This window comes from Trematomus bernacchii, unplaced genomic scaffold (assembly GCF_902827165.1).
Source record: "Trematomus bernacchii unplaced genomic scaffold, fTreBer1.1, whole genome shotgun sequence".
Lineage (NCBI taxonomy): Eukaryota > Metazoa > Chordata > Actinopteri > Perciformes > Nototheniidae > Trematomus > Trematomus bernacchii.
The window spans coordinates 213,906-231,422 of record NW_022987665.1 but is presented as its reverse complement, the minus strand read 5'-3'; the positions used below and the strand labels follow the sequence as shown (position 1 = coordinate 231,422).

The following is a 17,517-nucleotide window of genomic DNA, read 5'->3' as shown; positions in this document are numbered from 1 at the left end:
AACATGTAAGAAGTAGAAAGTACAGGTATTTGTGTTCAACATGTAAGAAGTAGAAAGTACAGGTATTTGTGTTCAACATGTAAGAAGTAGAAAGTACAGGTATTTGGGTTCAAAATGTAAGAAGTCAAAGTCAAAAGTCGTCAGAAAAACAAGTAGTGGAGTAAAGTACTGATACCAGAAAAATGTACTTAAGTACAGTAACGAAGTATTTGTTCTCCACTACTTCCCACCTCCGATGGAGACAAACCTTAACCCTAAAATGCTACATCAAAGAACACAAAAACATACAAGATAATCCTAATACTGGTAAGAAAATATGAGAAAAATACCTTCCATTCAAGAAAAATGTGTTATTTTTGCCTTAATAATCTATTTATGGTAGTTCAACCCAACAAACATAAGACGAACTGAACTCTTTACGATTAGCTGAACCTGTTGAGGAATAACTGTGTTGTTGACTATCAAGGAAAGTTTGAGGTTTTCCCATTCAGTTCAATGCAGTCAGTGTTTTCTTGAATACCACCTGGTGGCCATTGGAGAAACTACAGCTTTGGCTCCAAAATGTGGTGACTGCCGTTTAGATACAAGTACTCAGGATTATTAACTGGACTCTGAAGGTTTCTTGAATCTTTGTAGCACAAACTTTTCTGTTAATGTTATAACAATTTGTCTGCTTTTTTTGTATGTGACTTTAGAATATGTGTTTCTGCTGCTAAAAACCCCAAAACTGTACTTTAAAACCAAAAATTAAGAATGGTGTCACAAAGTTTTTAGATTTTTCCTCATTTATAAATCGAATGAAAATAATTTAAAAACAAAAGCTTGAATCCTGGACTTTCACCAAATAAGTGGGGGGACAAGAAACGAAGAACAATAGAAGAGCGGTGGTAATGATGGCGGCTCGCTCTGTTTTTTATTTTGATTCCAAGTTTTAAATCATCTTAAAGGTCCCCTATTATCCTCTTCTTCATCAATATATTACAGGTCTCAGATATATCCAGAGCCTGTCTCTGATTGGCTGAAACACCAAACAGATCATTGCAGCATTACCCATAATCCCCTCTGTTTCAGCCCTGTTTCCAAAGTGCTGATTCTCTGTCTGTTACTTTAGATGAAAATAAGGAGCCCCTCCCCACGCCCCTCTGAGAGAGATTTGGTTACAAAGAACTCAATGGTGCTCTAGGAGGAGATTCAGGTGATAAGGTGGGGGGGGTTACCTTGGTTGCTGATTGGCTAATGGTTACACAAGACAACACATCGTGACATCACAAAGTGTCCAAAATCTGATCAGCTCATTTTCAGACAGGTTTTTATAGAAATGGATCAGGACAAAAAGAGAGAGAATCTTTGTTCCTGAAACTTTCAGAGTCTCTTTACACAGAGGGGACACATGTTGATGAAGAAGAGACATGAAGAAGAGGGGACACATGTTGATGTAGAAGAGACATGAAGAAGAGGGGACACATGGTGATGTAGAAGAGACATGAAGAAGAGGGGACACATGTTGATGAAGAAGAGACATGAAGAAGAGGGGACACATGTTGATGTAGAAGAGACATGAAGAAGAGGGGACACATGTTGATGTAGAAGAGACATGAAGAAGAGGGGACACATGTTGATGTAGAAGAGACATGAAGAAGAGGGGACACATGTTGATGTAGAAGAGACATGAAGAAGAGGGGACACATGTTGATGTAGAAGAGACATGAAGAAGAGGGGACACATGTTGATGTAGAAGAGACATGAAGAAGAGGGGACACATGGTGATGTAGAAGAGACATGAAGAAGAGGGGACACATGTTGATGAAGAAGAGACATGAAGAAGAGGGGACACATGTTGATGTAGAAGAGACATGAAGAAGAGGGGACACATGTTGATGTAGAAGAGACATGAAGAAGAGGGGACACATGTTGATGTAGAAGAGACATGAAGAAGAGGGGGACACATGTTGATGTAGAAGAGACATGAAGAAGAGGGGACACATGTTGATGAAGAAGAGACATGAAGAAGAGGGGACACATGTTGATGTAGAAGAGACATGAAGAAGAGGGGACACATGTTGATGAAGAAGAGACATGAAGAAGAGGGGACACATGTTGATGTAGAAGAGACATGAAGAAGAGGGGACACATGTTGATGAAGAAGAGACATGAAGAAGAGGGGACACATGTTGATGTAGAAGAGACATGAAGAAGAGGGGACACATGTTGATGTAGAAGAGACATGAAGAAGAGGGGACACATGTTGATGAAGAAGAGACATGAAGAAGAGGGGACACATGTTGATGTAAGAAGAGACATGAAGAAGAGGGGACACATGTTGATGTAGAAGAGACATGAAGAGGGGGACACATGTTGATGTAGAAAGACATGAAGAAGAGGGGACACATGTTGATGAAGAAGAGACATGAAGAAGAGGGGACACATGTTGATGTAGAAGAGACATGAAGAAGAGGGGACACATGTTGATGAAGAAGAGACATGAAGAAGAGGGGACACATGTTGATGTAGAAGAGACATGAAGAAGAGGGGACACATGTTGATGTAGAAGAGACATGAAGAAGAGGGGGACACATGTTGATGTAGAAGAGACATGAAGAAGAGGGGACACATGTTGATGTAGAAGAGACATGAAGAAGAGGGGACACATGTTGATGAAGAAGAGACATGAAGAAGAGGGGACACATGTTGATGTAGAAGAGACATGAAGAAGAGGGGACACATGTTGATGTAGAAGAGGACATGAAGAAGAGGGGACACATGTTGATGAAAGAAGAGACATGAAGAAGAGGGGACACATGTGATGTAGAAGAGACATGAAGAAGAGGGGACACATGTTGATGAAGAAGAGACATGAAGAAGAGGGGACACATGTTGATGTAGAAGAGACATGAAGAAGAGGGGACACATGTTGATGTAGAAGAGACATGAAGAAGAGGGGACACATGTTGATGTAGAAGAGACATGAAGAAGAGGGGACACATGTTGATGTAGAAGAGACATGAAGAAGAGGGGACACATGTTGATGTAGAAGAGACATGAAGAAGAGGGGACACATGTTGATGAAGAAGAGACATGAAGAAGAGGGGACACATGTTGATGTAGAAGAGACATGAAGAAGAGGGGACACATGTTGATGTAGAAGAGACATGAAGAAGAGGGGACACATGTTGATGAAGAAGAGACATGAAGAAGAGGGGACACATGTTGATGTAGAAGAGACATGAAGAAGAGGGGACACATGTTGATGAAGAAGAGACATGAAGAAGAGGGGACACATGTTGATGTAGAAGAGACATGGAGAAGAGGGGACACATGTTGATGAAGAAGAGACATGAAGAAGAGGGGACACATGTTGATGAAGAAGAGACATGAAGAAGAGGGGACACATGTTTATGTAGAAGAGACATGAAGAAGAGGGGACACATGTTGATGTAGAAGAGACATGAAGAAGAGGGGACACATGTTGATGAAGAAGAGGCATGAAGAAGAGGGGACACATGTTGATGAAGAAGAGGCATGAAGAAGAGGGGACACATGTTGATGAAGAAGAGGCATGAAGAAGAGGGGACACATGTTGATGGAGAAGAGACATGAAGAAGAGGGGACACATGTTGATGTAGAAGAGACATGAAGAAGAGGGGACACATGTTGATGGAGAAGAGACATGAAGAAGAGGGGACACATGTTGATGTAGAAGAGACATGAAGAAGAGGGGACACATGTTGATGTAGAAGAGGCATGAAGAAGAGGGGACACATGTTGATGTAGAAGAGACATGAAGAAGAGGGGACACATGTTGATGGAGAAGAGACATGAAGAAGAGGGGACACATGGTGATGAAGAAGAGACATGAAGAAGAGGGGACACATGTTGATGTAGAAGAGACATGAAGAAGAGGGGACACATGTTGATGTAGAAGAGACATGAAGAAGAGGGGACACATGGTGATGAAGAAGAGACATGAAGAAGAGGGGACACATGTTGATGTAGAAGAGACATGAAGAAGAGGGGACACATGTTGATGAAGAAGAGGCATGAAGAAGAGGGGACACATGTTGATGAAGAAGAGGCATGAAGAAGAGGGGACACATGTTGATGGAGAAGAGACATGAAGAAGAGGGGACACATGTTGATGTAGAAGAGACATGAAGAAGAGGGGACACATGTTGATGTAGAAGAGACATGAAGAAGAGGGGACACATGTTGATGTAGAAGAGACATGAAGAAGAGGGGACACATGTTGATGTAGAAGAGACATAATGCTGCTAGCTAGTTGCAAACTATCTGTGTGCCTTGGCAAGAAATACAAAATGCTGTCATTGTTAATTGTATAGAATTTATTGCAGTTTTCAGCTATTGTATTATAGTTAAACGACGACTGGTTGTTTAGCGGTGGCGAGGCCGACCCGGTCCTGTCCTCTGTCGAAAATGCTGTAGAACTGTGTCAGAAACACATCTCCCAGAATCCACAGGGGGCCTTCGGAGGAAACCATGTCCACGGCCTGGAAGCCACTGAAGCACAACATCCTGTCGCCGAGCATCTCCTGGGGACAAAGACAGATAAAGGGAAGACATTTTGAGTATCGTGACGTTTATTTATGATCAAGTTTGTTTGTTGTGTCAACCATAAACAATATAGCAGAATAAATGATTGTCTTTAAGGTCCATGATATTCAAAATCAAAGCATACGTTTGTTTTTAAAACATCTATTCATGAAAAAAAAGATAGATGCTGAATTTTTATTGTAACTTTTAATTTACATTTAAGAGTTTCTCCCTTACCTACAGCCAAAGTTTAAAAACTGTTTTTGAGATCGTAATTAATCAGAAAACCATGAAAAGGAGAGGGTAACTACGTTGTTTTATAGAATTTGGAGGTTTTGCAGAGTCTTATGACAAATGGTTTGAGTGTGTTCGGTCCGATTTGTGCAAAAATACTGAAAAGAAACCCTGAATTATGCCCAAAAAGTAGATGGAAACAAGCATTCATTTGCATAACCTTTAGGCCAATGCTCTTGAAATTCAGCTACATTTTAGGAGATATTTATGTGGAAAACTTGCTACTAAAACAATATCTTGGAACATCCATTGGACCTCCTACAACCCTCTAACTCATGTGAATCTCTGGTTATCTTGCAGTTCTTGAATTCCCCTGAAGCAGAAATGTGTCGCACTATGTACCAAAAAGCTCTAAGCAAACAACAAGCGTCACAGTGAACCAGAGATAGGACCATCATCATTGAAAAACCTTCATGGAAGCTCTTGATGATTCCTTACGACGCCTCTGAAACCCTTTAGGAGATCCACACGGTTCTTGATCCCCAACTTGCTAACAATATAATCCTGGGAAAAAAGAACCTAAATAAGTCGAAGCAGAGACAGAAAGACAAACCTTCCTGACGTAGTGCTCAGACGTCAGAGTGTACTCCTTTCCTCCGAGGACGAATGTGATGCGAGGCAAACTGATCAACCTGGCACAGTCGATGATGAACTGAAACAAAGAGAGGTTGTTAACACATCTCAAGAAAAAAGGGATTGTCCTACAGAGTGGTGCAGTGACGAGTCCTAAAACCAGGAAGTGAGTCAGCATTGCACCACTTCCTGTTCTCTCGTCTCAGAGCCAATGGGATCTCTCCATAGGGTTTAGGAAAATATCTGTAAATAAGGTCTGTGGTTGAGACACATTGAAGAGACGGATCACGTTTTGTTCTACGACATTAAATCCATCAGCAGTGACCCCACTGGTGATTTCTGAAGAGTTGACGTGTCTGAAAAACGATGGTTGTTACCAAGTGGCTGAATAGGACTACAGAAGTTGTGGAGGCCGTTGTACGTCATTACGCCGAACACGTAAACACTCCTCTAAGTTAGTCTGCCCTGTTCTGCTTGAAAGCAAGTACCTGCCTCCTGCAGACTGTTCAAACAAACGCTTCAACTCGTACCATTTAGAATCTGTGTGTTTGAATATGGATCTGAAGTTGGCGTGACGTTGAAGTCGTGCTGCTGTACTCGACTGTAGTTCCTTTGTAGCATAACGTTAGCATTTAGCTTCTGGCCATTAGATTTATGATTCCAACATTATAAAAGTAGGGTAGACATGTGGAGATGATCCGGCTGAACAAAACGTGCATTTATCAAACAGGTTCGTTTTCCACAGACCTTATTTCCAGCTATTTTCCTAAATCCTCTGGAGAAATCCCGTTGCTTTTTGTGGAGGGAACCAGCAGCTTCCTTCAGGGTCGGCCTACAACAATACGTCATCCCTGCACCGCTCTATTTACTCTTATGATGAGGTTGATACAGTAAAAATAAAGGTCTTGAACCTCTCCGATGTTGGTGGGCGAGGCTCCGATCAGCTGCTGGATGTTCAGGATGTCTTCAGTCGGTCCAGCGATGAGAGAAGTTCCAGTGTCAATGATGGCCTGACAGCCGTGAGAACAGAAGGGACTCACGCCCTGCACCACCAGGCTGAAACACACACAGACATGTTCATTTGAGTTGTGTTCAAATCCTTGTTTTTCTATTATCAATAGACTAAATGTCGCGACTACTCTTGTTACAAAAGGAAGTCTACTTGTCTATGAAGGATCAATTAAACAGCAACATTTCCCTTATAAGGTTATGGTCTTAATGGCTAGTTTAAGTTCTTCATCAATACAGTATGATGGTCATCTCATCAATTATGGTCCAATTTAGAGTGAAATAGTCGATACAGAGGGGTATGTTTAGGGCGGGGCTAGCTTTTGATTGACAGTTTGTTACCTTGGTTTCGGTTTCGGTTGTTCTAAAAAACACTTCAAGGTTAGCCCTCTAGGAGCCAAAAGGCCCTCAGAGATAATTGAATAAGTGTTGAAAGTAGGGATGCTCCGATCGATCGGCCGCCGATCGATATCGGTCGATACTCACTCTCTGCCGATCGATCGGTGCTCTCTAAAAAGGCCGATCGCGAGAGCCGATCGCATGACGTAAAATACATGACACTTTTCTCTGTGTGTGCGGCAAAACAAGCTCGCCAAAATGGCTTCACCGGGTCTGGCAGTCCGAAAAAGACAATAAAATAGCGGTATGCAACGTGTGTGTGAAGCAGAAATCCTGCAGCTCCACCCGCTGTGACGGACCGGTGAGCGGAGCAACACACACATTAAGAGTTAGACCTAACACACTTAGCTATTTGATCTACCTCTGGAACTAGTTATACATATGTTTATTCTTCACTGTCGGGTCTCTCATTACTGGATCAGTGAGCTGCATGAGATACTGACGGGCTGTCAGGAGGAGAGAGAGAGAGAGAGAGGAGAGAGAGAGAGAGAGAGAGAGAGAGAGAGAGAGAAGGAGAGAGAGAGGAGAGAGAGAGAGAGAGAGAGAGAGAGAGAGAGAGAGAGAGAGGGGGAGAGAGAGAGAGAGAGAGAGTTATTCTCCAAAGTAAAAAAAAAAGTATAAATATGCCTTATATAGGTATGGTCCTACACTATATTATTAAAATACAGCATGATAGGTCCACTTTAATGTAAACTTGAATAATGTACTTCATTTGAATGTAATAATGATGTTGGTTGTTGTTTGTGGAAGAGCCAGTGACTGAGCATTAACTGAGTTTTAAACATCACTTTAAATGGAAGATCCCCATAGGCCCCGCCCACTCGATCGGATCGGCGATCGGTATCGGCCGATACTGATTCCGGCGATCGGCCCCAAAATTGGCGATCGGAGCATCCCTAGTTGAAAGTTAGCCCTTCTTGTCCGTACAGGGTCAGGACACTCTCATTAACTTATACACAGAATAACAATTTTTAAAAACAATAGGGATACCTGTCCATCTTGATCTGCCAGTAGCCCTTAGCAGTCACAGGGAGCCAGTTGATTGGTCCGTTGTACAACGCCTCGTCTATTCCGCCTAGCAACAGCTCGCCCTCTGGGGTTCCACTAGCTGTTTTCCTGCAGGGATAAAAAATGTTCACTTAAATATAATAAAAATACAAATCCAGACTTGCTTGAAACCCTCAAACTCTGCTGCAACTCTTTGGGAACCTTTCAACAATGGACAATCCTGAGACAACAGGGAACAGAACACACTTCTTCTACACGTTTCCCCCAAAATACCAAGAAACTCTCTGAACTTTTGTTACTTTCTGGATCCTACTTGAACCCTTGAACACTGGAAACTCTTTGGGAACTTGAAATCCAATCTGTGGACCCTTGGAGTCCAATTTGAAGAACGTAGACGTCCAGTTTGGAAACCACAAGGAAGTGTATTTGTCCAGAAGGAACCACAACAAAAAATGATCCTATAAAGAACCCCTAAACTGGTTTTACTGGTGATCTCCTGGTGTGAATGCTGGAAGGTCGACTCACTTCTTAGCAGAGATGGCACAAGTACACACATCCTTTACTCAAGTAGAAGTACACACATCCTTTACTCAAGTAGAAGTACAGATACTCGTGTTTAAAAATACTCTGGTAAAAGTAGAAGTACTGACTAAACTTCTTTACTCAAGTCAAAGTAAAGAGGGCTTTGAAATGTACTTCAGTAAAAAGTACCCATAACTAGCAGCTGTTTTAAAGAGTACCTGACCTCCCTTTATATTAATAGAACAATAATGTCATTGTTAGCTAATGAATGTTTCCATGCTGAACAACGGCAACATGACAACGTTTTCATTGGTCCCTCTTCTTTAGAGAAGACCAGGAAATGATGGATACACGGATCGTGTTCAAATCAATACGCACGCAATGACTCTAAATAATAATGATCACGCCACCAAACACACATTCAAACTAAAGGAACCAGCCTGTTTGGGAAATGTGAGAAGTAGAAAGTACAGGTATTTGGGTTCAACATGTGAGAAGTAGAAAGTACAGGTATTTGTGTTCAACATGTAAGAAGTAGAAAGTACAGGTATTTGTGTTCAACATGTAAGAAGTAGAAAGTACAGGTATTTGGGTTCAAAATGTAAGAAGTAGAAAGTACAGGTATTTGGGTTCAACATGTAAGAAGTAGAAAGTACAGGTATTTGTGTTCAACATGTAAGAAGTAGAAAGTACAGGTATTTGAGTTCAACATGTAAGAAGTAGAAAGTACAGGTATTTGAGTTCAAAATGTAAGAAGTAGAAAGTACAGGTATTTGTGTTCAAAATGTAAGAAGTAGAAAGTACAGGTATTTGTGTTCAACATGTAAGAAGTCAAAGTAAAAAGTGGTCAGAAAAATAAGTAGTGGAGTAAAGTACTGATACCAGAAACATGTACTTAAGAACAGTAACGTAGTATTTGTACTCCACTACTTCCCACCTCTGCTTCTTAGTCATGGTGTTAGTTCAGATAAAGCCCGTCTCACCTGCTCAGGTAGAAGGAGAAGACGGGCTGGTCCAACAACTTCTGCGCCAACATGTTGTCGAAAACGGGGTTTCCCAGGATCTCTGCCAGGGCCGGGTAACCCATCCCCAAAACGCCATCAAACCTCGCCATCACAAACGCAGAGCCGGGCTCATAGACCGACTCCCCGAACTCCTGGTTCTTAGCCGTCATACCTGCCACCTGGACGACAACACAGATTTTCCACTTAAGCCACTCAAGCTTCTTCCACAACATGGGGCCAAAACAAAGAGAACATTGGTTAAGAATTGGAGTCAAAAGATGCTAACTTCCCTTTTCAAAGGAATTATTTATGAGATTCTTGAGGTTTCTTTTATTGATGACGTTGATTTGACTTCAAACTTCTTTATCTTTAAAAAAAATCTTTGTAATTTCTTCAATTTGTCTGTGGTTCTACGTTCTGTATGAGAGGGCAGAGTCGTTGAACCTGCATCCAATAGTATCGCGTAGTATCTTTTTGTACCTAAAAATATGTTTTTTGCAAGTTAGACAGGTGCAGGAGTTCATTTGAAGTTATTCTGATTGTCACATTCACATATGTTAGTAGGTTATAAATAAACGGACCGTCAGGTTGTCTCGGCCCATGACCCCCAGCAAGTGTCCTGATCCGTAGTGTATCCCAAACATCCGACCGTCATGGCGGAAAGACGTGGATTCAAACGCCCTGAAGCGCTTGTGCGTCGCTGTGAACACACACACACACACACACACACACACACACACACACACACACACACACACACACACACACACACACACCACACACACACACACACACACACACACACACACACACACACACACACACACACACACACACACACACACACACACAGAGAGAGAGACCTTGAACTTCTTATCACAGTAAGCCATACTGTCATGCTGTCCTGACCCACAAACACATCCCTCTGATACTCAAACACTTGTGAGTTGTGTACTGTAGTGTGTGTGTGTGTGTGTGTGTGTGTGTGTGTGTGTGTGTGTGTGTGTGTGTGTGTGTGTGTGTACTGTGTGTTACCACAGGCTTGGCTGACGCAGTAGGTCGAAGGCACCCACAGATCGGACGATCCGGTGTCAAACACCACAGAGAAGTTTTGCCCCGGGGTCCCCAACGTGATGTCACCGAAATACTGAGCCTAAAACACACACACACATAACTATGGACATCATGCGATTAATCGCGATTAAATATTTTAATCAACTGACATCCCTAATTTTATTATATATGTTGCATCGTTGGAGGAGCTCAGGTCAGAAGAATTTCATTGCCATTTCTACACTGTAGCTTCTGACAATCAAACCTTTGAATTGAGAGCACATGCACAGAAACCTCTAGAACTAAAGGAGAGGGTTTTTTTCCCTCACGTCCATGAAGTTGTAGATCTTCTCACTGGAGCGCCCCAGCCTCAGAGAGGGCGTCCCGGGGGGGAAACACTGAGAGTAGCGGCGACCGAACATGTCGGGTCGATTCTCCTTCAGGAATTCCTGCAGCAGACCTTCAGAGCGGAGCTGAGAGCGGATCGAGGGCACCCTCTTCAGAGGCACCCTGGGGGGACATTTGATCAAAATGTATGTAAATATTGATGAATAAAAAAAACATTTAAAAATGATTAAATTACTGCATTTTATTCACAACCGATAGACTTCATTAAAAAAAGTAAAACATCTTATTAAAAAAAATCTTAATTCGCTCATTTTGTTTGTTCCTATTCTTCGCCCCGAGGGTTTAAACAGTTATTTTTAAATGTCTGTTTAATAAAATAAAAGTGTCAAAAATACAACAATTAAAATGAATAGCGACAGTTAAAGGTGGGGTAGGTAAGTTTGAGAAACCGGCTCGAGATCGCTAGAATTTGAAAATACACAACTGGAGAAAATCTGCCACTTCCTCACAGAGCCCCTCCTCCAACACACACGAACGCGCACATGACCAATGAGGGCACGAGATAAGTCTGTGCACAGATGGAAGGCTGACAGGCAGGTAGGCCATCCAGTTATTTTAGCCGGGCCGGCTCAGATGATTGGTCGTGCTTTTTACAGTACCACACCTTCCACAGATGAGATTTATTTATGGATTTTTTGTCAAAGCACTTCAGATATTCATTGCTATCGGGATGTTAAGAGCATTCCATGGGATATAACAACAAGTGTATCTCGAACCGGTTTCTCAAACTTACCTACTCCACCTTTAAAGTGATATGAAACATAAATGAAATATAATTCATAAAAATACTAAAACAATTAATACAAAATTAAAACACTAAAATATAATAATTTTAATAAATATTTTCTTACCTGACCAGCGCTGAGCTCGTCCATGTCCAGATAAACAGCAGCAGCAACACCGACCTCATGTCTGTCTCTCTGCCTGTCTGTCTGTCTCTCTGCCTGTCTCTCCGTCTCTCTGCCTGTCTCTCTGTCTGTCTGTCTGTCTGTCTCTCTGTCTGCCTGTCTCTCCGTCTCTCTGCCTGTCTCTCTGTCTGTCTCTCCGTCTGTCTCTCCGTCTGTCTGTCCGTCTGTCTGCCTGTCTCTCCGTCTGTCTCTCCGTCTGTCTCTCCGTCTGTCTGTCTGTCTGGGAGTCTGTGTTTCTGCAGACTGGAGGTTTCCTCTGCAGTCAAGCAGTTTTTATGATCAGTCTTCATTCTGATTGGATCCTCTCCCTCATCTCTAATTCAGTGCAAAGATAGTCTGCGAGAGGATTAGTCATTTATTTTCTTTTTAGATAAAGTGGAATTTATTTTTCGGATTTCTGAGATTTTCAGTATATATTTAAAAATATATTTATGTATTTTTTTATTTCTTCAGAATTCTGAGATTTAAAATAAAGGATTCAGGAATACAAATTCTCAAATGTTTTTTTTTTGTTATACAATTTTCCAAAAAAACTAACAAATACATATTTTTTTCAATCACTTTTTGTCCGACAGAATTATAATAAAACAATACGACTTATTTAACCTCTTCAGCCCTGAGCCTGTTTTCCAGGTCTCAGGCTCGAAAATGACATTCCCAGAACAAATGACCATATCTTCCCTTCTAAAAGGGTTAAATTAATAATCTTTTTTCTCAAAGCAATGATAAACCCGTGAGTTGGATGGAGAAGAGTCAGAATCAATATAGATTTATTTTAATTTTAAAGTAAATTCAGATTGAACATAGGAAAAAAATGTAAATGATAGTGTCCGTCCAAAAAAAACACATTACTTATAGTGAAAACCACCCTTGAATGATGGGATAGTAGACTAAAAGCTTTAGGAATCCAAACTATAACATATAATAAGTACCCTGTATCAAGATTGATGCAAAACAAGTGACATTTGACCTTTATAGAGATTTAGCAGAAAAAAAACCCTTCTGGGGTCATTTGGGTGGATTTGACCTTTCTCTGGCCCCCATTGGTCGATTTTGATGATTGACATCTCTTTTTAACCGCTAGAGCCAATGGAATCGAGGGGAAGTTCCACACACACACACGTTACCAAATAAGGAGCGAGAGTGATGCATAGCCAAAACCGGAAGCTGCGATACACTCTGGTGGCTACTATTAGCAGCTAACATTAATTCTCCGATTTTTGCATAAATATTGAATTATGGATTATCAGTAATTTTTTCAAAGTGACAGACACATTGGATTAACCTATGGATTAACCTTATTTCTATAATCTGTGGAATCTCAGGATGTTAGCTACGCTTGTTTGTGGAGATCCAATAAGTATATCGATCGGTATAGCTAGAGTTCTGTGCTAAGTGCGTTAGCATGTTTTCGCTCAGGGCTCATTTAGACCCTTCTTGTGAGAGTTGTGTTTTGTTTCGGTAAAAATGGTTCATATCATCAGTTAGCTGAGTTTCTTCCCGTTAGGAGGGTATGACACATTCATAGTTTTTTAAATATTAAGAAGCCCTGAGACAGTGTCGTGAAAAAAAAAATAAGAAAGAACGCCGACGGGGTCTTTGGGGCTTAACAGGTTAATACACTTTTATCATCATTCAGGAAACAACTTAATGTTTAATGTTGTTGGGCATTTTCAGTGTTTACACAAGGTCTCAGTCACTCTGACCTGAGGTCAGGTCAGAGTGACTGAGACCTTGTGTAAACACTGGGGGGGGGGGGTAAACATGAGAGGACTCTTTAAAGTAGAGACACTGCATACTGATATACACCTGAACATCATCAGGAGAGGACTCTTTAAAGTAGAGACACTACTTACTGATATACACCTGAACATCAGCAGGAGAGGACTCTTTAAAGTAGAGACACTACATACTGATATACACCTGAACATCAGCAGGAGAGGACTCTTTAAAGTAGAGACACTACATACTGATATACACCTGAACATCATCAGGAGAGGACTCTTTAAAGTAGAGACACTACATACTGATATACACCTGAACATCATCAGGAGAGGACTCTTTAAAGTAGAGACACTACATACTGATATACACCTGAACATCAGCAGGAGAGGACTCTTTAAAGTAGAGACATTACATACTGATATACACCTGAACATCAGCAGGAGAGGACTCTTTAAAGTAGAGACACTACATACTGATATACACCTGAACATCAGCAGGAGAGGACTCTTTAAAGTAGAGACACTACATACTGATATACACCTGAACATCAGCAGGAGAGAACTCTTTAAAGTAGAGACACTACATACTGATATACACCTGAACATCAGCAGGAGAGGACTCTTTAAAGTAGAGACACTACTTACTGATATACACCTGAACATCATCAGGAGAGGACTCTTTAAAGTAGAGACACTACATACTGATATACACCTGAACATCAGCAGGAGAGGACTCTTTAAAGTAGAGACACTACATACTGATATACACCTGAACATCAGCAGGAGAGGACTCTTTAAAGTAGAGACACTACATACTGATATACACCTGAACATCAGCAGGAGAGGACTCTTTAAAGTAGAGACACTACATACTGATATACACCTGAACATCATCAGGAGAGGACTCTTTAAAGTAGAGACACTACATACTGATATACACCTGAACATCAGCAGGAGAGGACTCTTTAAAGTAGAGACATTACATACTGATATACACCTGAACATCAGCAGGAGAGGACTCTTTAAAGTAGAGACACTACATACTGATATACACCTGAACATCAGCAGGAGAGGACTCTTTAAAGTAGAGACACTACATACTGATATACACCTGAACATCAGCAGGAGAGGACTCTTTAAAGTAGAGACACTACATACTGATATACACCTGAACATCAGCAGGAGAGGACTCTTTAAAGTAGAGACACTACTTACTGATATACACCTGAACATCATCAGGAGAGGACTCTTTAAAGTAGAGACACTACATACTGATATACACCTGAACATCAGCAGGAGAGGACTCTTTAAAGTAGAGACACTACATACTGATATACACCTGAACATCAGCAGGAGAGGACTCTTTAAAGTAGAGACACTACATACTGATATACACCTGAACATCAGCAGGAGAGGACTCTTTAAAGTAGAGACACTACATACTGATATACACCTGAACATCAGCAGGGGAGGACTCTTTAAAGTAGAGACACTACATACTGATATACACCTGAACATCATCAGGAGAGGACTCTTTAAAGTAGAGACACAACACACTGATTTACACCTGAACATCAGCAGGAGAGGACTCTTTAAAGTAGAGACACTACATACTGATATACACCTGAACATCATCAGGAGAGGACTCTTTAAAGTAGAGACACAACACACTGATATACACCTGAACATCAGCAGGAGAGGACTCTTTAAAGTAGAGACACTACATACTGATATACACCTGAACATCAGCAGGAGAGGACTCTTTAAAGTAGAGACACTACATACTGATATACACCTGAACATCAGCAGGAGAGGACTCTTTAAAGTAGAGACACTACATACTGATATACACCTGAACACCAGCAGGAGAGGACTCTTTAAAGTAAAGACACTACATATTGATATACACCTGAACATCAGCAGGAGAGGACTCTTTAAAGTAAAGACACTACATATTGATATACACCTGAACACCAGCAGGAGAGGACTCTTTAAAGTAAAGACACTACATATTGATATACACCTGAACATCAGCAGGAGAGGACTCTTTAAAGTAAAGACACTACATATTGATATACACCTGAACATCAGCAGGAGAGGACTCTTTAAAGTAGAGACACTACATACTGATATACACCTGAACATCAGCAGGAGAGGACTCTTTAAAGTAGAGACACTACATACTGATATACACCTGAACATCAGCAGGAGAGGACTCTTTAAAGTAGAGACACTACATATTGATATACACCTGAACATCAGCAGGAGAGGACTCTTTAAAGTAGAGACACTACATACTGATATACACCTGAACATCAGCAGGAGAGGACTCTTTAAAGTAGAGACACTACATACTGATATACACCTGAACATCAGCAGGAGAGGACTCTTTAAAGTAGAGACACTACATACTGATATACACCTGAACACCAGCAGGAGAGGACTCTTTAAAGTAAAGACACTACATATTGATATACACCTGAACATCAGCAGGAGAGGACTCTTTAAAGTAAAGACACTACATATTGATATACACCTGAACACCAGCAGGAGAGGACTCTTTAAAGTAAAGACACTACATATTGATATACACCTGAACATCAGCAGGAGAGGACTCTTTAAAGTAAAGACACTACATATTGATATACACCTGAACATCAGCAGGAGAGGACTCTTTAAAGTAGAGACACTACATACTGATATACACCTGAACATCAGCAGGAGAGGACTCTTTAAAGTAGAGACACTACATACTGATATACACCTGAACATCAGCAGGAGAGGACTCTTTAAAGTAGAGACACTACATATTGATATACACCTGAACATCAGCAGGAGAGGACTCTTTAAAGTAGAGACACTACATACTGATATACACCTGAACATCAGCAGGAGAGGACTCTTTAAAGTAGAGACACTACATACTGATATACACCTGAACATCAGCAGGAGAGGACTCTTTAAAGAAGAGACACTACATACTGATATACACCTGAACATCAGCAGGAGAGGACTCTTTAAAGTAGAGACACTACATACTGATATACACCTGAACATCATCAGGAGAGGACTCTTTAAAGTAGAGACACTACATACTGATATACACCTGAACATCAGCAGGAGAGGACTCTTTAAAGTAGAGACATTACATACTGATATACACCTGAACATCAGCAGGAGAGGACTCTTTAAAGTAGAGACACTACATACTGATATACACCTGAACATCAGCAGGAGAGGACTCTTTAAAGTAGGGACACTACATACTGATATACACCTGAACATCAGCAGGAGAGGACTCTTTAAAGTAGGGACACTACATACTGATATACACCTGAACACCAGCAGGAGAGGACTCTTTAAAGTAAAGACACTACATATTGATATACACCTGAACATCAGCAGGAGAGGACTCTTTAAAGTAAAGACACTACATATTGATATACACCTGAACATCAGCAGGAGAGGACTCTTTAAAGTAGAGACACTACATACTAATATACACCTGAACATCAGCAGGAGAGGACTCTTTAAAGTAGAGACACTACATACTGATATACACCTGAACATCAGCAGGAGAGGACTCTTTAAAGTAGAGACACTACATATTGATATACACCTGAACATCAGCAGGAGAGGACTCTTTAAAGTAGAGACACTACATACTGATATACACCTGAACATCAGCAGGAGAGGACTCTTTAAAGTAGAGACACTACATACTGATATACACCTGAACATCAGCAGGAGAGGACTCTTTAAAGTAGAGACACTACATACTGATATACACCTGAACACCAGCAGGAGAGGACTCTTTAAAGTAAAGACACTACATATTGATATACACCTGAACATCAGCAGGAGAGGACTCTTTAAAGTAAAGACACTACATATTGATATACACCTGAACACCAGCAGGAGAGGACTCTTTAAAGTAAAGACACTACATATTGATATACACCTGAACATCAGCAGGAGAGGACTCTTTAAAGTAAAGACACTACATATTGATATACACCTGAACATCAGCAGGAGAGGACTCTTTAAAGTAGAGACACTACATACTGA

General features: G+C 41.0%; 1 protein-coding gene across 1 annotated transcript; it reads right to left on the bottom strand.

Annotated features, from left to right (window-relative positions):
* Window positions 1-4,325: 4,325 nt before the first annotated feature.
* nots (nothepsin) lies at window positions 4,326-11,727 on the bottom strand. Its single transcript, XM_034135768.1, has 9 exons — window positions 11,669-11,727; window positions 10,739-10,919; window positions 10,392-10,509; window positions 9,938-10,056; window positions 9,336-9,535; window positions 7,813-7,938; window positions 6,327-6,471; window positions 5,396-5,494; window positions 4,326-4,547 (listed from the first exon to the last, which is right to left on the bottom strand). The coding sequence occupies exons 1-9, from the start codon at window positions 11,725-11,727 to the stop codon at window positions 4,371-4,373; spliced, it is 1,224 nt and encodes a 407-aa protein (XP_033991659.1). The 3' UTR covers window positions 4,326-4,370.
* Between the last annotated feature and the right edge of the window lie 5,790 nt (window positions 11,728-17,517).

Bases quoted from the DNA above. Each gene is read 5' to 3' on its own strand.
- nots (XM_034135768.1), bottom strand. From the start codon at position 11,727: ATGAGGTCGGTGTTGCTGCTGCTGTTTATCTGGACATGGACGAGCTCA. The intron at 9,536-9,937 runs GTCCGTTTATTT...GTTGTCGTCCAG, and splicing joins TGGGCCGAGACAACCTGACG to GTGGCAGGTATGACGGCTAA. The intron at 4,548-5,395 runs GTTTGTCTTTCT...CTTTGTCCCCAG, and splicing joins CTGAGCACTACGTCAGGAAG to GAGATGCTCGGCGACAGGAT.